At 51.8% G+C, this 19,598-nt stretch overlaps 1 protein-coding gene across 11 annotated transcripts in view; it reads left to right on the forward strand.

Annotated features, from left to right (window-relative positions):
* Mcf2l (MCF.2 cell line derived transforming sequence like) overlaps positions 1 to 19,598 on the forward strand; it is a 130,691-nt gene that overhangs the window by 47,106 nt on the left and 63,987 nt on the right. Inside the window, exon 1 of one of the 11 annotated variants that reach the window (XM_051182005.1) lies at positions 2,024 to 2,156. The exons of 8 other annotated variants lie outside the window; for them this stretch is intronic. In XM_051182005.1, coding sequence (XP_051037962.1) covers positions 2,066 to 2,156 — 91 coding nt within the window. In that variant the 5' untranslated portion in view covers positions 2,024 to 2,065. Of the gene's footprint in view, positions 1 to 2,023; positions 2,157 to 6,862; positions 6,961 to 19,598 lie in introns of those variants that run through there. 2 more of the 11 variants (XM_051182012.1, XM_051182004.1) reach the window with 2 other exon arrangements.

Genomic DNA, 19,598 nt, shown 5'->3' on the forward strand with positions numbered 1-19,598 from the left:
CAGGCTGCATCATCTAGGAGAAGAAATGAATATGTTGTGGACAAAGCCCATAGACCAGCCCAGGTTCTCCCTGCCCTCCCCCCTTTCTTTTAGACAGGGTTTCTCTGTGTAGCCCTGGCTGTCCTGGAACTCCCTCTGTATACCAGGCTAGTTTCAAACTATTGAACTCTGCCAAGTGCTGGAATTAAAGACACACACCACCACACCCAACTCAAGACTGGTTCTTGAAAAAGGTCTTAGTGGCATTTTAAAAACATGTGAGAAGACAGACTGATGGGAATAGTAGTGAATGGGAAACTGCAGGCATGCAGGCTGTGCCTTACTCTGCTGCTAGGCTCATGGCCTCAGTCCCAAAGTGTGCTCCAGTGGTACTTCAACCCTTGCCTCAGTCTCAGTGAGGGAAGGCAGGGAGAGGTATCAGGACTGGCCCCAGGCCTGTGATCACATCTAACTGCAATGGGTGGTTTCTGTGGGACCAGTGTTTAGGGCCACCATCAGAAGAGGCTTTGGAGCCATATCAGATGTGCCTTCCACACTGTGGTGTTCCTGGGTGAGGACCAGTGTCTGCTGGGACATGGGCAGTGGTGAGGTACAGGCCCCGCGAGGCTGGCTGAGCCTTTCCTCCTGGTTAGGTAGTACTTTTCTTGGCTCCTGTGTGCCCATGGTGTAGAGGCCACATTCTCATGTTTCTCTGTGGCCTATGATGCAGCAGGTGACCTTGTCTGCAGGATACAAGGGCAGCCTCAGGATTGGTGCACAAGGTAGAGGGAGTAAGAGGGCTCCCAGCTCCTCAGCTGTGCCCATCTGTCATACTCAGAAGTGTAGATCTAGCAAGAGACCTCTCTGGATAGAAGAGCCATGCCATACTGATGGCGAACACTCAGCCTGCTTCTTACAGGTGGGGTCCCCCTACCCCCTGGACCTCAGAGGGAGGACAGGTGGTGAGCAGGTCTTTGTGTGCCCAACCCTGGGTACACTCTCAGAAAACAGAGACCAGTTAATCACCACTGCAGCACAGATGAGACAGTGTTCCTAGAGTGGGCTTTTGAGGGCCAGAGGGACATGGCGCAGGTTTTTTGCATACTCACCTGACTCCAACCCTTGCCAATTTCTCCTAAGCTTGGACTGATAATGATATAGAAGTTGGCAATGAACACAATCATCTGGCACACTTGTGTTATCATGGTTAAAATAATGCTCAAATGAAGTGCCTGGATTAATCAGGCAAAAGAATCTGAAGCCCTAGGTTGTTCAGGGCACACGGAGCCAGAGGTGGCACCTGGCTTAGGTGTCCCTGGAAAGCCCTGGTGCTGTCCCCTCACTTTCCCTCAGAAGTGTCTGTGGGCACCAGGGCAGAGGTCAATAGCCATTGGTTTGGGAGGCTCAGTGTGTCTCATGGAAAGTGTCCCTGCCAAGCTAGGCGCCTCACCATTTCCTCTGCCTAGCTGGACAGCAGACTGGGAAACTTCCCGATTTATTTCAGAAAGCCAGCAGCCAGTCCCTCCCTTCCTCCTGGTTTGTAGTTGTTTGTTTGAACTTGAGACTTCCTGAAGCCTGGAAGGTGTTTCTGGTCTGAGTAGCTCCCTGGCATTTGTAGCTCTGTGCACACAGCCCCTGTCTAAGGAAGGAAGCGACCAGGACAGATGGGCGGGCTCAGCCATCCCCACTCTGTCTCTAGCAGCAGCGCTGATATCACTGCCTTCTCCTTCACCATCTGAGTGAAAAGCAGCAGGCTAGAGCCTCTGGCCACTGCAAGAGGACATTCCGGGGCTTGGGGACCGAGCAGGGAAGCTGGGAGTCCAGGAGGCCACTTGACCCTGCTCTTTCTTATGATTTGGTAAAACCCAAGGTCACCTGGGACGTCAGCACCTGCTTCTCGTGACAGCTCAGCACCCAGGTGTGCCCTGCAGATCGCTGGTACTGTGACAGTTTCTGACTGTCCCGGTAACGATCTGTGGGCATCAGCAACCCCAGGACTCCTTGGGCTAACGCACGAACTGCTCCTGAAGAGTCACTGACCTCTGCTTCACAGAGATTTCCACCCCACCCTCAGGAGGGCAACCCAATGGCAGAAAAGGGTGCATCTCGGGGGGCCGCGCGGCGCTTCTGGTCACTACCCAGGAAGCGTCGGGGAGCACCAGGGCGCCATAAGCCAGGTGAGTCAGGAGGGACAGCACCTCTCTGAGGACTCAGGACAAGTGTCCCCTCTAGGCCGGCACTACCTGATGGTGATTCGACATTTCAAAATATTATGAACAGTGCTTACAGGACCCTTAAGAACGCCTGGTGGCCTGCTGGGCATCCTGGCTTAGAACTAGGGGAGTCCAGGTGTGGAGTCAAGCATCATCTGCCTCATTCCCGACCTTCCTTTGTCTTTGGTTTAAGGACCTGGCTCAGAAGTTGTAGTGATGGGACTCCTGGGGAGACAGTGATCACAACACACTGTCAGGGGGACCAGAAGGCCATGTTCCCAGGTGGAGCAGGCTATCTGTCATCACAGGAGCTTTGCCCCACATCCCAGTCAGCTTCTCTTTGGAGCAGCACACTTGCTCAGCCAATTTAAAATTTCAATCTCAGAGTAATGTTTTACAAATTAACATTCCTAGAACTGTGGGGGGGGGGTTCAGTCACCAGAGCTAGAGAAGTGCCTTGGGCTAATTTTTGGTCCTGGTGGAGAACACAACACTTCTCTGCCTCCAGGAGCCTTGAAATGGGGAGGTTGCCAGGGCAATGGGGACAGCAGTGGCCTCTGACCTCAGGCTACTGCAGCATCCTTAGGATGTTGGGGTACCATTCCCTGCACAGACAGTATAGTTGGACCAGTGCCTCCTTGTGTCCACCTTAGATTTGCCTCCTCAAGGTTTGAAGGTGTTTAAATCCCTTAAGCTTGGGGAGGGAGCTGACCTGTTGGCACCTCAGGCTGCAGTGGGGGGGAGGGGGCAACCATTTGGGGATCCATAAACTAAAGCTCATCCCCTCCTCCACCAGGATGCAGCTCCTGGGGGTACCTGATGACCCAGCATGGGCACAGCAGGGCAGAAGGGGGCCCTTGCCCTCCTGTTTTGGTATGGAAAGTATCTCTAACATGGTGGGTCAGGCCCTGCTAGGCACAAATAACCCCAGTTGAGGTGCCAGGTTCCCAGGCCCTTTATCAAACTCTCTGACATCCACCCGCCTAGTACAATGCCAGGGAAGGACAGGACTGGGGCAGGGCATGACGGCGGCTGAGCTGATCCTGGCATTTGCTCAATGCCTATCACCAGCCTTCTACTCTTCTGTAGGCCCTAAACGTGGATGTGGGGAGTCTCCAAGATGGAGGCTTCAAAGTACTCCCCACAAATTGGGGTATTCTGGGGCAGGTTTAAGTAACCTCATGTCACAGTCCCTGGGCCACCAGTGCTATCTGTCTGGTTTGACTGCTGAGGGTGTTGAGATCCATTTTGGGGTGCCCTGCTGGCTCTGTCTCCCCATTTGTGATAGTGGAGTTTGTCTTGTGAATGCCCTCCTGGTACAGTTGCTTCTTACACAGGTGCAGGTCAGGCAGGTGCAGCTCACTGCAGTAAAATAGCTCTGGCAGGTGCAGCCGGGAGCAGGGCAGCTTGCTCACTGTGTTCTTCTTCTCTGGTTTGTAGCAATTCAGGCAGCCAATAGCTTGTTTGTGCAAGCCAAGTGCCCAGGCAGGCAGTAAGCTCTGGAGTCTATTTTTCCATGTGACAAAATCCATGAAAGAGGACTGGAGACATGGGTTCTCACCTCACAGCATGTAGACACCCAGAGGCTGCATGTATTATTGAGGGGTGGAGGGGTCTACTAGTCACCCCCATTAGAAGCACTGTGGGTCCTCTTTAGTTGATACTCTTTGATAGATAATGAAAACATTAAAAAGCCTTAAGCACCATCCGATGGAGAGGGCACAGTGGCAGCATATGGCCCTGGGCCCTGGTGTCTCAAGTTTGGTTTGGGGAAGGGGTTCTTTAGCCTTTTGATACTGAATAGATGGCTTCCTCCAGGTGAGGTCCTGTACTGCACAGTCTGAGACTGTTCCAGTCTCTGTAAGCCAGAGCGAGACCCTGCTTGCTGGGCTACAGCTGAGCCCAGGGTGTCCACCCAGGGCAGAGTAGCAGAGCATGGTCTCTTGACATTAATATCACCCATCAACTGCGTGGCGATCAGGACGCAGTGGTTACATGGGTTCTTGTGACACCTCGTGCCCCTGGCAGGGTGTGGCCTCCTGGTGCCTCTCAGCAGGGTAGCCTCTATGTGGTTTCTTCTCACCTCCCTTGCACACCTGCCCATTCAGCTTGTGCTGGTCCCTACATCACCATGCATAGACCTGTTTTCACTGAGCTGAGCGTTGACAAAAATCAGGTTCAAGGTAAATCATGAGTCAGAGTCACACACCCCTTCCCTGAAGTAAATGATAGTGTGGGAGAAAGTGTGGCTGAGGGTTATACTTTTCTGATAAACCTGAAGTCATCAGTTTACCCAGGAGAAGTTTGGGTTGAACTCCCGCAGCAGCCTTCACTGAGACACTGAAAAATGAAGCCAAATCTCACTGTGGAGGGTGACCCCTCTGCTCTGCTACATTTAGGACTATTTTAGTTACTCCAAGAAAAAGCTGTCTTACTAAGAATTCAGACAATTTCTCCCTAAAAACATGTTTGAGGTTGGCACAGACAGTTTTAAACTGAGCCAGAACTAATTAAAGGAGCAGATAAGGGGCTATGGAGGTTCAGCTACGTAAGTGCGAAGACCAGAATTTAGATCCACAGAACTAATGTAAAAGCCAGGTAAGCATGGTGGCTGCCTGTGATCTCAGCACCTGGGGTCCCCACAGCAAGCCTCCTAGCTAGACTGGATGGCATTGATGAGCCTTGGGCAGAACCATCAGACTCAGTGGCCCTGCCTCAATAAATCAGGTGGATGATCTGTGTCCACTCCAGCCTCCGTGTGCACCTGCAAGCACATGACAACCCATGCTCACATCACACTTGGGCACTACACATGCAAAAATACCACAAAGCTTTTTGAGGCTCATGGGTTATGTTGTTCCTACTGGTATTTACTTTTGAGCTTCCCGGTAACTTAAATGAAGGGGGAATGGATATTGCAATGCAAAGAAAAGCTGTTATGTAAAGAATTTTGGGGAAAATGTGTTCTTTAGGACTTTACACAGATTTGTAAGGACTCTAGGTGGATACCATGTTTGGAAGGTGTTCTTTCTTTGGGAAGATTAGTGCTCCTGTGTTGATGTCTCACAGCGGCCAGCTAAAAATATTAAAATCTGTGTGTTCAGTGGGATTCCTTCCAGAGTCACCCTGCAGGCCCAGCGTTGCCAGCCTGGAGAGCCCCCACTGCAGCTAGGACTACAAATGCCCCACCTGGTGGCTGTGTGACAGGTGTGGTCCTATACCAGACTCACAGGTCACTGAGCTGAAGTTCCTCAGTGGCTTCCTGGCTCAGCCCCTGTCTCCATGTTTGTAGGAGACAGACATATCATTCAATGTGGGGACATACAGTGTGAGGCTGCACCACTGGTGTGATGGCGCTGCCCACAGGCGTGTCTGTATCCACACTCTGGTTTCCATGCTTCAGAAGTTACAGCCAGCAGAAGGGAGTGGCCATCCTGCCCCTAAAGCAAGCTAGCTGGCAGCTGGGAGGTGGCTGATGTGGGAGGAGCCACCGTGTGCTTTATAGGGCTTTTGTTCACAGGGGAAATAGTGGTGACAGACATTTCCTTGCGTGCTCCTGGAACTTGTTTGTAAGAAGGTGTTTCGTGGTCTGAAGAAATCGGGAATTGGAAGGGTTATCATTTTTAAAATTTCAAATGGCTTGGTTGAGATAATTTTGTGATAACTAGATCAGGATGCTGTCAGCTCAACCCAAAATTAGACTGGACCTCCCAACTTCCCCCGGACATCAGCTACCACTGGCTTAGACTGGGGACAGTGCCAGCCTAGAGAAGCCCAGAAACCCAGCCTCACCTTCTGGGGCCCCTGCAAGCTCTTTAGGGTCTCTGGGATCTAGGTCTCTGTTGGGTCCTTATGTGTTAACTTTGGGGGTACCTATGAAGTCTTTGCTATTAAGGAATGTTGAATGGCATGCAACTATCCAGACCCAGCCCTGCCCACGGTGTACACTTGCTGACCCTAGGGAAATGGCATCCCTCACAACTAGGTGGTGGGGGCTGCCAGTCACTGGATTTGAAGTCTCTAAACAACAGGGAACTCACTGTGAATTGCTGGTTGAGTTCAGGAATCCAGCTTTGCCTGGATCATTGGGCAGAAAGGTCAGTTTTCCAACTGCCCCTTTCTCCTCTGAAGCTTCTCTGGGTCTCTCAATTCTGGGCCTCTTTGGGCCCTGGCTGTGTAGGGATAGAATGTCTGTGCTCTGGATGGGGGTTCTTCTTTGTATACCAAGCCTTTCCTATATGGAGCAAGGCTCAATGGGCTGCCACAGCCTCTCCAGTTGCACAACAAAGGATTCTAACTTGTTGCTGGTGTGCCCTGTTGACCCCACTTGCCTCCCTGCCCTGGGAATGGAAACTCTTCCTGTCCATCACTGTAAATGGAACTTATCCCCAGTTGAGTCCCTGTGCTTCAAGCTGGCAAGAATGGTTCAATTGTTCCTTTTCCAGAAGCCGCTCGCTTGATCACAGGCTGCCTCAGCCTGTAGTCCCTGTGTAAATAAATATGCAGGGTGGAGTGAGGAGGGGCTGTTAGTCTTATGAGAGCAATTACCTTACAGCGCTCCGTCCTGGTTAATGGTAAAATGAAAGTACATGCTAGACACTTCCCAAGCCCGGTGAGTGCAGTCAGGTGCTCCGGGTGCCTGGGGGAGGGCAGTGCATGCACAGGGTGACCATGGCACACAGGCAGCCTATCTGGATTTCTGTGGCAGAAATGAGACTCTACTACATCTACTCTGAATGGTGCTCCTGGCTGCACTCTCTGGCGGAGGGTGAGTCCTGGGGTCCTTCGAGGAAGTGGGCACACTGCAGCTCGGTGCTCTGTGCCGGGCATTCTGTTGATGACGGAAGTGGTCTCCCCAGTCCCTGTGTCCCCCTCAGATCTGAGGCCACCAGGGTAGGAATCTGGAGTACAGATAGTTGTTACTCGATTAGTTTGTGGCATTGACTACCAAAAGTAAACAATATCCATAGGCTGGCAAGTATAGAAATCCCCCCATGGTACCAAACTACTGTCATGACCAGCTCTCGGGGGATTACAATACCATCACGGTGCCTGAAAGGGTCCTTCCTTTAGCCTTGAGCCCAACATCTAGCAGACAGAGTGGCCATCACTTTATGGTTGGCCCGATCCCATCATGTCTGTGTGGTTTGAGCATGGGTTCTCTGAAGGTTGGAGGGTGGCCATGCCTGGGATTCAGTCACATTCCACTTGGCCTAGCATTTGACAGAGTTCACTGGTGCGTACAGTGTAACAGATGAGACTTTGAAGAGGTAGATGCCAGAAACACAGCTGAGGGCCTGAGCGTGTGGGGAGTGTGTCTGTGGACAGTAAGAGAAAAGGCTCAGTAGAGGTGGCCATTGCCAGCCCTGCTCACACCCAGGTCTCCCAATTGCTGCTTTCTGTAGTTTGTGGCTCTAGCCACCTCCCCTAAGAGGACACAAGGGATGTTCAAAACTAGTGGCACTCACAGGAGAGGCTGGGGGGCACATGTTCCTCTGCCGAGGGACGTATTGCTTATGTACAAGCGGAGGCCATATAGAGACCTCGGTGACGTAGGGAAAGGCACCAGGTGCATGAGACCTCACCCAGGGAAGGGGGTGGGTGACCGCACAGAGGGTTTGGAGGGGTGGAGGTGGTGACAGGAGAGGTGTTCGCACTCAATACAATGCCAGAAAAGGCATCTGTGTCAGGCAAACTTGACATGGTGAGGGCTGGGGCTGTGGATGGGGCCCATAGACCAACCAGCTCAACTGTAAAATTTCATCTATCTGTGTGTAAAGTAGGAGCTGAAGCTGTGGACTTGTTGACTCCTAGGGTACAACTCTAGGTGGTTGTTGGGTGAACAAGCCCATGTGTGGACACAGAAATCTCAGGCATTGACAGAGACCACCATTGATCCAAGATGTGAGATAACCGTCCAGGGTGTCAAAAATAGAGGCTGGCCATGGCCATGATGTCTACACATCATGTACAGACCACAGTGGGCATACTCATGGAGCTGTCCTGCTGCTGGTTGACACTCACAGAGGGGGTGTGGCTTCCCCCAGGGTTCCTGAAACATGGAATTCCTACTGTGCAGTGGCTAAGCCAGTGGTTCTCAACCTTCCTAATGCTGCAGCCCTTTAATATAGCTCCTCATGTTGTGGTGATCCCAACCATAAAATTTTGGTTGCTACTTCATAACTATAATATAATTTTGCTACTATTATGAGCCATAGCGAAAATATCTGTGTTTTCTGATGGTCTTAGGTGACCCCTGTGAAAGGGTAGTTGGAATTTCAAAGGGTTAGTCACCCCTGGGTTGAGAACCACTGGTCTAAGCTGATGGGATGGAGTCAGGGGCACAAGTGGTAGCATCTCCTGTCTGCATCTGTTAGCAGAACTGCCCCAGGAATGGTAGCATAGAACACTCTCTACTAGAGCCCACTTCCTTTCGTGGTTCCCCAGGGCTCATGTGGCAGTAAAGCCCACAGAAACACTGCCTCAGAGCAGGGGCACAGGCTGCTCTCCTGCCCTTTTGTCTGTGTGCTAGGGGTGAAGCCTAAGCCAGAAGCCTAACAGGAACCTAAACTGTCCTCCTGCAGCCTGGCACAGCCCTCCCAGAGATCGCAAGGAAGGACCAAGGAGGGGACCCCAGCCTGTAGACATTGCCAGTCCACTCATGGGACCATGGGCATGCCCCCTGTCCCTGCACAGTGCTTTTGGTGTCCTTTCTTTGATGTAGCTGAGGAGAGGTCAGGCCTTTACATTAGCTTGTTCATGGTGGCCTGATGAGTGGAGCAGGGGAAGGTTGTTCACTTCTAGCCCTGGGATCGCATCCCCACCCAGGGCTAGGAGCAGGCAGGTAAGATGTGTGTGTAAATGTGTCTGGCCAGCATGAAGAGCCCCACCACATTACTACAGAGGCAGTCTCTGAACCATCATAATTGCCCCAGGAGAAGGAACTAATCAAAACACAGCCAAAGTGCACCCCCAAATACATGACTCAGGCCTTTTGTGCACCTAGGTAAAGCCCAGCTTACAGGGCTTAGGAAGTCACTTTGAAGGTTCCGTGTGTGCAGGGCAGCTAAGGGGACGTGGCAGGACTAGGTGCAGAGCTTCCCCTCCCACCTACGATGTGGCTATAGCTCTCCAGCATGAGCGGCTGTCCTTGGCTCTGAGAAGTTCTTTGTGACTCAGAGTAAATGAGACAGGGTCCAATAATAGACATTTGCTGTTTGCCATGTGGGCACAGCAGCTTCTGGGCTCTATTTACACTCTTCATCTATGTTTGCATTTTCTAATATATGGCGAGAGAATATGGCTAAGGTCAGCCTTTGGGGAATCTACCGGCCACCACACACATGCATCTTCCACGTGACAGTAAAGGAGGGTGGGTGGAGCCAGAACTTTCCCCCCAAAGGCTCCTGAGGGTGTATGTGGTGTGAAATATCTCTATGAGTGCATGTGTGACGCTCTTATCCCAGAAAGACATATCTGTGGCAAGGGAGAAACAAGCTGGGCCCAGGTCCTGTCCTTGCTCTTAGACCATGTGCCACAGTTTTAGGAACTGAGTCTGTGCCCCAAACAACAAAAACCAGCCAAGCCTGCACCCTTGTCTTGCCTTTAAAGATCAGGACAACTTGTGCCGGTGTCAGCCCCACTGGGGACAGTTGAACTGAGCTCCACCCGGAGAGTTGTCTCTAAGAATGTCTGGATTTTCAAGAACAGAAAGCACAGAGCCAGGAAATCAAGCCAGCATGAGAGCCCATCTTGCCCACTGCCCCTCTCTTGATATAGAAACTCTGCACCCCCAGATGGTGTGAGACAGGAAGTGATGGCCCTCCTGGGAAGTGCTTCCAGACTGTGCCAGTTCCACAGCCACCGGGAAGAGAGTTTCAGAAAACCAATGGTCTGATGATGAGCTAAGAATGAGAAAATTGATGTAAAAGTTCTTAGGCTCATCTGTTCATTTATTCATTCACTTTTCTACCTAGAAACTCTGTCCTTACACTTGTGTGTGTGTCCAACAGAGCCCCATTGCAGTGGCATCCAGCCCATGGGGACCCTTCCTTTTTAAAATTTCTTCCTTGTCTCTCCAACTACACTAAAACCATTTCCTCAAAGAGGGTGCTGCCTTTTCCTGAGAAGACATTTGTAAGGAGTAAGGTTTTTTCCTCCTGCCGCCAGTCTTGTCCCGCCGCTGCGCCAGCCCCAAATAACGCACAGAGACTCTGTATTTGATATAATTCTGTTGGCCAGTTACTTGTTTCTTATCGGCTAGCTCTGTCTTAAACATTAACACATTTCTATGTATTTCCACGTGGTTTTACCGAGAGCAGAGGAATGACGGTTCTGCTCTCTCCAGACTCTCCATCTTGACTCCTCCTTACTACTTTTTCTTTCCTCCTTGTCTCCTAGTCCCTCGTATCTTGCTTTCCTATTGGCCAACAGTGCTTTATTCATTAACCAGTATGAGAAACATATTTACAGAATGACATCTCCCATCAGACATTGGCCCACATTTACGGAGGACCACGACTACCCAGGAGCATGTACAGACCTATGTGGCTCTTGCTTGTGCAAGGCCAGGACTGTGTCTGAGGTGTGCTTGTCTGTGAGATGCCCACTGGGGGCTGCACTTTAGCTGACTTGTTGTCCACTTCTATTTTCCTGCTGACCTTCTAGAAGTCTCCAAGGACTCACCACTGAGGGCCTGGAGTCCTTGAACCCTGGACAAATGCTGGGAGCCAGTGTGCCCTGAGGGAGGTTGAGTGCTGGGCCAATGACTGAGCCTGAGGAAGTCACACAGGACATGTTGCCCAGTGGATCCCTCCCCCAACCCTTTATAAAACCAATGTCAAGTGTTCTAATGGGAGGGGCACATGGTCCCCAGGACATTTCACTGCAGGCTTTGTTGTGCTGATAGGGTAACCTCTGAAACCAGAGAGCTTAGTGTCAGGTCTGGGTTTTAAAAATGCTGACTTCTGAGCTGCATTTGAGCCCTAACAAGATAAAAGAAGCTGTTTCCTCTCAACAACTGGTGTGCACCTCATCGGCCATGCACAGAGATTAGACCAAGTGCAAGTCTGCCTGCCTGCAGGAGCAGCACTGGCTCTGCTGTCGCCAGGTACCAAGCCAGGTCCCGGGATGTAGATGAGAAGAGGCATCTCAGTTGTTCTGACTCTCTGGAAAGATGGCAGATGTTATCACATGTTCTGTCATGGGAGGGCAGTCCTGATGTGGGGAGACCACACTGGAGGTCGTGCTGGCACAGGCAAGCGGAGGATCTGTGATGGGCTTGGCGGACAGGCTCTGCGTGAGGCAGTCGCTTGTTAGTGTACACACGGACACAGCAGGCAGCAGCCACAGTAGGGCCATGGCTCACAGATGGGCCAAACATGCAGGGTCTAGTCTCAATTCCAGTTTGGAAACATGACTTACACATAAGGCCATGAGGGGCTTTACCCACAAATGGGATGAGAGATATTTCAGGGACTGCAGAAACAGTGGATGCAGGGAAGGACAGGGGACCCAGCAGGACTGTCTAGTCATAGGTACAAAATGTTCATATCTGATGTGTTACATGCTAGCTTCTAGGAAGTTCTTGCTTGTTGGTCAATGGAAAGACAAACTTCTCAAGAGAGAAACTACCTGAGAGCCAAAAACCATGGGACCCTGAGCTGAGGGGGGTTACATGTAGTGCTGAAGAAAAGATGGGATTTTGACAATAGGGTCAAGGGAAGAAAGAGGAGGTAGGGAGGAACTGTACTCCAACCCTGAACGTAGTCAACTCAGGGAGTTAGTGCGAGTGTGATGGGCATGGTGTGGGGCCCAGGAAACCCTACCACGTAGACAATTCCTCACTGAGGCCAGTGAGACTGGCTGTGGCATCTGGGGAAGAAGCATGGCTACAGGTATAGCTGACATGATAGACTACCCAGAGCCTTGCCCTTGGTTCCAAGGATCCAGGACAGATAGCCTCAGACTCATTTCTCCACCATAGTAAAGGCAATCTATAGCAAGCTGATAGCCACCATGAAACTAAATGGAGAGAGACTCAAAGCGATTCCACTGAAATCAGGAACAAGACGAGGCTGTCCACTCTCTCCCTATCTATTCAATATAGTTTTTGAAGTTCTAGCTAGAGCAATACGACAACAAAAGGAGATCAAAGGGATACAAATTGGAAAGGAAGAAGTCAAACTTTCTCTATTACAGGTGATATGATAGTTTACATAAGCGACCCTAAAATATTTTCTTTAATAAGATAAACTTAGAAGGTCAGGCTTGGGGGAGCACTACATGTGGATCCGTAGATGCCAGATGTGTGTTCTGTGTTGGGTGAGTTTCTGACGTGAGGGTTGACTTGGGCAGGAGTTTCATGACTGCCATGGAGGCCTGAGGGAGGTCTTTCTCACATAAGTCTGTCAGCTGTGCTTGTAAAAATGTTTGAGGGAGGGAAAATACTTTAAACATTTTGAAACACTTAAACTCTCCTTTAGACATAGCTGCTTGAGTTTCCCAGCTCTCTGGATGACAGAGCCCCAGCTACAAAACTGTGGATGCCTGGGAGGAACCACACCATGCCCCTTAACTCGGGGAGTAGGCAACGCTTACTTTTCTACACCTTCTCCTGCTCAGGACACAGCTGTGGACTCCCCAGGTCACTTGCTGCATCCATCCCTCATGGCATTTTCCAAACAGCAGTGCTGTCCATTTCTCCCAGGAATGCCACTGGGCCTGGGGATCAGTGCCAGCCCTCTGTGTATGATGAGCCAGGGTTCACACACCCAAGAGTACCATCCTCTTGACCTAGGAGTGGCTGCTACCCTCCCTCCCTAGTGTATTTCCCTCACAGAGGCACAGCTCATGAGGGAACATGGCTATGGCTGGTGCTTAGCACATGGGGACTTAGGTAATTGGTGCCAGAGCCTATACTTTGTTCAAGAACAAGTCCACGTGCATGGTGGGAAAGCATTGGAAACACAACACAGAGGAGTCATGGTGCCGCCCAGTGTGAGCTTGGTGCCCCCAGGCACCTTTCCCCTGAGCATCATGGCTGTTACCTTTCTGTTGGCTCCCAGTTTGTCTAAGACTCTACTCTTCAAGCCCCAGCTTCCCTTCTGCCTTTGTTCCTGTTTGGCCACTGTCTGATCCTGTCTGATTCTAGCTGTGTCCCCCCCCCCCCCGTCACTGCCCTCCCCCAGGCAGCTGTGAGAACTCCCCGCTAGGTTCTGCCACCCTGTTCTCAGTCTGGCTGTTTAACTATGGAAGGAGCGCTCAGGCTGGCGACCCGTGCAGACAGTTCCAATAGGACATAGAAGTGAAAGAGATTCTGGCGGATAGGGACACTGTGATGTCCTGTCAGCCAGTGCTGTCCCCAGTGCCAGGAATAGTAAGACCAGCTGCTTTCCTGCCCTCCCACTAGAGTGTGGTGCTGTCATCAGTGATGGACATGGGGACCGAGGGGCAAGCATGACAGATGCCCTTCAGTCACACTAAGGGCCAGCCTCCCCATGACTGTAACAGCAGGGACACTCTTGATGCCCTCTTCCAAGTCTGTACAGCACAGGCTGCAGGGCACCTTACCCAGATCTATGACAGCATCCTCGCCCCCAGCTCCTACCATGGCCCAGTCACCTTCTTCATCGTTTCCCAAGTCACCAGACTGTTCCCCAGGGTTTGTTGAGCTTGTCACATTGTGCACTGCTAGTGAAAAGGTGGTAGCTTTAGAAGGAAAACACATTAGCTTAGAGGGGAACTGAGAATAAGAATGGGGCTTTAAAAAATCATTTCCTTTATGTGTATGAGTGTTTTGCCTGCGATGCATGTCTGTGCACCACATGCATGCCTGGTGTGTGCAGAGACCAGAAGAGGGCGCTGGATCCCCTGGGACTAGAGTTACAGATGATTGTGAGCTGCTTCATGGGTCCTGGAAATCAAACTCAAATTCTTTTTGAAGAGTAGCTAGGGCCCTTAACCGCTGAGCTGTCTATCTCTTCAGCCCCAATAAGACTGGAATTTTTAAAATGCTGTTCTCCAGCTGGCTGTGATGGACTCTGATATCAAGGGAGTGGCCCCTGCAACCACACCCTGTCCCCTGGCCCCTCCTCCCTCAGTATCAGCTCAGATCATTAGTCCTGTTGTCATCCTCTGTATTCTTGACACTCCTGCCCCTGCCCTTTCACCTCCCTGCCCCTTCCGTCTTGTATCCCCTACCCCAGTGCCCTCCATCCCTGCTTCCTTCCCTCTTGCCATCTTTGCCTCCTTCCTGTTTAGTGTTTCTGTCTCTTACACCCACGCCCACCACCCCTCCCACCTCTTACTCCACCTTCCTAGTTGATGCTCTCTAGCCACTCCTGCCATCTCTTTCTCCCTCCCTCCTTCCTCCACCTCCCGTGTGCCAGAGCTCCGTGCTTTTCAGTGTGCATGCGGTGTTCCAGCCTCCTTCCTCTTCTGCTGCCTCACCCTCTCACCTTACCCCCCATGGATACAGGTCTGAGTAGCCTCAGGCAGCACTGAATCCGGGCTTCCCACTACCTGCCCACAGTGCTTAACACAGGGCTGTTGTGTTTCTGTCTGCACAGCCCAACTCCGTTGGCCTGGAATCCTGGGTCTCACCCTCCCTTCTGCCACCCCCACGAAACTTCAGCACAGATCTCAGACACACCCTGGTAGCTGGGTGAGACTGATCAGCTCTCACCATCCCAGGTATATCCAGGCAGCCATAGGAAGCTGGCCTTGCTAGGTGGTGACCTGCGGCCTGGGCCACTCCCACAGGGCTGTTTGACAGCTAGGCTGTGTCTTACCCCACTCACCCTGCAACATCATCTGTGAGTCCCACAGGCTCATGGGATCCAACATGTCCTGAGCTTCTTGGTTGGGAGACCCAGCAACTCACCACTTCCCAACAACCTGGAGTCCAGAATTGCCTTCAATAGTCTCAGGTGGGTCCTGAGACCAAGATCCCCTGGTCCTTTGGGGGACTTAGGTGACTTCTGTGAACCACCCTGAATCCTGGCACTTCTACTTGCAGGTGAGCTTCAGCTTTCAGACTTGGGATGGAGACAGGTTTAGGGGTACAGAATCTGATAGCATTGCCCAAGGAGTCGTGTCTGACACCTGAACAGTGGTATCACCCTGTCCCACCCGTTGTTCCTGTGACCACATTGCCTGGTGTGCCAGGAGCATCCTGGAAAGATGGCCACACCCTCTGTGTCCTGGCTCCTGTGGCCTTTTATTTGTCTTAGATCCCACCTGTGTTTGTTTTCCAAGATGCATATCTGCCCACAGCTGCCAGCCCACTGGATTGCCTGGGCTTGTGTGATGCAGCTGTCCACCAGAGATGGCTGCTCTGCCCACAGCACTGGTACCGGGCCAACAGCCTCACCCTAGTCCAACAAAGCTACCACTCCTGAAACCTAGTGGGTGAGCATGGCCCGGCATCCTGAGCCCACTGGACCCTGACTTTTAGGCCTCTTCCAGGCTCAGGGGAAGCAAGGGTCTTCCCAAGCTATCAGATCCCTGGGGCTTGTGGGTCTGGTTTCCCCGTTGGATCTTCCTGTTTTGCTGATCAATTGGGGTATAGGTGGGTCTGCCAATAGTGGGGAGTCTGCTCTGTTCCCTTCAGGAAGCAAATTCTGGGCCTGGTGTTGAATCCACCCCCCCCCCAGGTTCTGAGTGTTTGCAGTCCCAGGCTCAATCCTGGGACCTCTCCCTGTGTTGGTCTCTGCATATGTAAATACCACCTCCATACTCATTGATGCTGCATTAGCTACTTTCCATGTTGTATGAGGAAACAAAATACCTGACCCCCCCCAAAAAAAAAACACTGAAGGAAGGGAGGGTTGTCTGGGCTCTGGGGTGGTCTATCATGGTGGGGCGGGTTTGTCTGGGCTCTGGGGTGGTCTATCATGGTGGGGAGGGTTTGTCTGGGCTCTGGGGTGATCTGTCATGGTGGGGAGGGTTTGTCTGGGCTCTGGGGTGGTCTGTCATGGTGGGGAGGGTTTGTCTGGGCTCTGGGGTGGTCTACCATGGTGGGGAGGGTTTGTCTGGGCTCTGGGGCGATCTGTCATGGTGGGGAGAGTTTGTCTGAGCTTTGGGGTGGTCTGTCATGGTGGGGAGGGTTTGTCTGGGCTCTGGGGCGGTCGGTCTATCATGGTGGGGGGAGTTGTCTGGGCTCTGGGGTGACCTATCATGGTGGGGAGGGTTTGTCTGGGCTCTGGGGTGATCTGTCATGGTGGGGAGGGTTTGTCTGGGCTCTGGGGTGGTCTACCATGGTGGGGCGGGTTTGTCTGGGCTCTGGGGTGGTCTGTTATGGTGGGGAGGGTTTGTCTGGGCTCTGGGGTGGTCTGTCATGGTGGGGAGGGTTTGTCTGGGCTCTGGGGTGGTCTATCATGGTGGGGAGGGTTTGTCTGGGCTCTGGGGTGGTCTATCATGGTGGGGAGGGTTTGTCTGGGCTCTGGGGTGGCAACAGGATCTTGAGGCAGCTGGTCACATATATATGCAGTGGAAACAGAGTGATGGACAGTGTGTTCAGCTTGCCCTTTCCTTTTTATTTATCCTGAGATCCAACCCATAGGGCAGGCTGACCCTCCATTTAGGGTGGGTGTCCCACGCCAGTTAACTCAATCTAGAAGCTTCCTCATAGATGTGTCCTGAGGTTTGCCACTTTGAGACTCGAGATTCTGCCATGTTGATATTAACCATTACAGAAACTGTAAAACTGCTACTGTTAATGCCTGAAACCAAAGGTGTGAAGGCTTGGCATTGATGTAGAAAGAAAAAGCTTACATCCATAAAATACACTGGAAAGAGTTCACAAGAATGCAGTAAAACATAAAACCCAGTGTCGTGATTATATCCCAAGGTCAGGAGTGGGGACAGTGTGGCGAGCCCTGGGTAGGGATGGGAGGCTGCTGGGGTCTCTGGAGAAACAGGACTGAAAATGAGGGTTCTGTGGCTCTAGGCCTGAACCGGGGGGTTGCACTGGGACTTGTTTCTAAGCAAGGGTAGGTTTGGAGTCAGACAGAAGGGGTAATGGGGAGACAGGTGTGCCCCCAGGAGGGCCTGAGCCTGTGTGCTTTGGGCCTGGCCTTGGTGGTACTGGTGGTTTTCAGGCTGTACCACCTGAGGGGTGAGATTGGCTCTTCCTTTGATGCATGCAGTTTCCTTGCACTGTCATCTTCTGGGGTTTCTAGCTCCTTCCAGCAAGGGTCACAAAGCACCTGCTTTCCTCCTAGAGCTCTAACTTCCATACCTTAGAATGTTTATCCCTGGTATATCTACCATGTCTAGAGGATGTGGGATCCTGACGACCTTAGGGACGGGCCGCTGTGCTACCAAGGCAGGACGGGTCTTTGGCAGAACAGAGCAGAAGGTATAACGCTACTACCTGTACCCAGCTCAGTCCTCTGTGCCGACTCATGGCCCGCTGAACTTACCTGGAGGTGAGGTGCAACTTGGTGGCAGAAGCCCATGTCTTTGGTCATACATGTCCCAGGCTATAGTTCTTTTGGGCTGGACCAGTCCACACCAGTCATTGAAAGAATATGTTTAAAATACGACGCTGTGGGCTGGAAGATGGATCAACAGTTAAGATCAAACACTACTGTCACAGAGGACTCGAGAACCCCTGCAGTGAACCATGAAGAAGCCCCAGGAAGGTGGAGTCTCCCTCCCTCAGGGTCTTCCACAGCAGTCTTCTTCCTGATCTTTAGTCCCTGCAGGAACTGTGCTTTGACTTACAGATATTGTCAGGTAGCCCTGTCAAATCAAATTACTGTGTGTGTGTGTGTGTGTGTGTGTGTGTGTGTGTGTGTGCACGCATGTGCGTGTGTGCATGTGCGTGTCTAAAAATGGAACTCAGGGTCATGCACATACCAGCCAAGGGCTCTCCCACTCAGTTACACCTTTTTTACAGGTAGAAAAGGCCTCACCTGCAGCAAAACCACTTCACCCAGCACACTATGTGTGTGTCTCAGCATACTGAACGATGTATGTTATGTGTCTTAGCACACTGAACAATGTGTGTCTCTCAGCGCACTGACGATGTGTGTATCTTAACACCCCCCCTACAGAGTTTTCTGTGCTAATGGCAAAACACTGGGCCTCTGCTGGATGGCACATATGGGCCCCAGGCTCACAACACTGGCCTTGTGTGTGTATGTGTTTTCTTGGAGTGTCTAATGGGGAAAATGACATGAAATGACAGCTGTCATGCTTCCCCTGTCTTTGAGAAGTGTGGCAAACTCCTCCATCTGCCAGGGGCCTGCAGCTTACTGACTCCTGGCCATAGCTCAGCTGTATATCCTGAGTCCCTGAAACTATGTCAGCTGCTTCCCAGGCTGTGACCCTCCATGGGTGGGCCTCATGATTCAGCTGTCAGCCTGGGTCTGAAAACAGTCACAGACCAAGTAAGTCATTGCCCCAAAACTCTATTCTCTCTTCTTGCAGGACACCCACAGGGCTCCCAGATACGCAGACCTAGGGTCTGGCCCTGGAGGCTGTCCAAGAAATTCTTCTCTGCCCTTTGACCTTGCCCCTCGTCCCTGGTCTTGAATAAGGCGACTTGGAGCATGCCCCTGAACATGCACTTTCTATCCACAGGGCTCATTGGGGGCAAAGCCAGAGGGTCTCATCTTGCTGTGATGGAGGACTCTGTAGGGCCTGTCACAGAGCACTATGTGGGAGAGGGTGGGGGCGTGTGGCACATGGTCACTGGCACAAGGGCAAGGTCCCAGCCACCAGTTGCCTGGGAATCATGTTATCTCCAGGCCTCTGAGAACCATAGGAAAGTGTGGAGGAGGCTCCCAGAAACATGTCTGCACAGCGACTCTGAGTTTCCTGATCCCACCCTTCTAAGGCCTGGACAGTGTCTGATACCTGTCTGCCGTGCAGTGTGTTCTGGGAACAGTGACCTATCTGCTGCTGGACAGTGTGCTCTGGGTACAGTGACTATCTGCCATGCAGTGTGCTCTGGGAACAGTGACTATCTGCCATGCAGTGTGCTCTGGGTGCACTGGGTCCAAAGCAGAGGTAAGATGGGAACAAAGCTCAGCCACATGGATCTGGGTGGTTCACACATCCGCACATTCATGCCATGCCATGCTAGCACAGTGAGACACAGGTAGAAGAGTATGGAGAGCTCTTGGATCCACACAAGCAGTGGCTCAGGAGTCAGGAGGGAGCTGCCTCCATGACAGGTGACCTTGGAGAAGGAGACGTGTGTGGGTAAGGAGCTGAACAAGTGCAGGTTTGAAATGTACTTTCAGGAGAGGTGGCCTATATGAGAAGATAACATGCCCTTAGAGGAGCTTCATCCTTCCTGGGAATCTTCTGCTTTCTGTAGGGCTGAAACTTGACTGTCTCAGTCCCTTTTGACCCTAGGTCCTGAATGGCAGTAGGTACATGGGCATGTCTATA

The sequence above is a fragment of the Phodopus roborovskii genome, unplaced genomic scaffold, assembly GCF_943737965.1.
Source record: "Phodopus roborovskii unplaced genomic scaffold, PHOROB, whole genome shotgun sequence".
NCBI classification, from domain to species: Eukaryota; Metazoa; Chordata; class Mammalia; order Rodentia; family Cricetidae; genus Phodopus; species Phodopus roborovskii.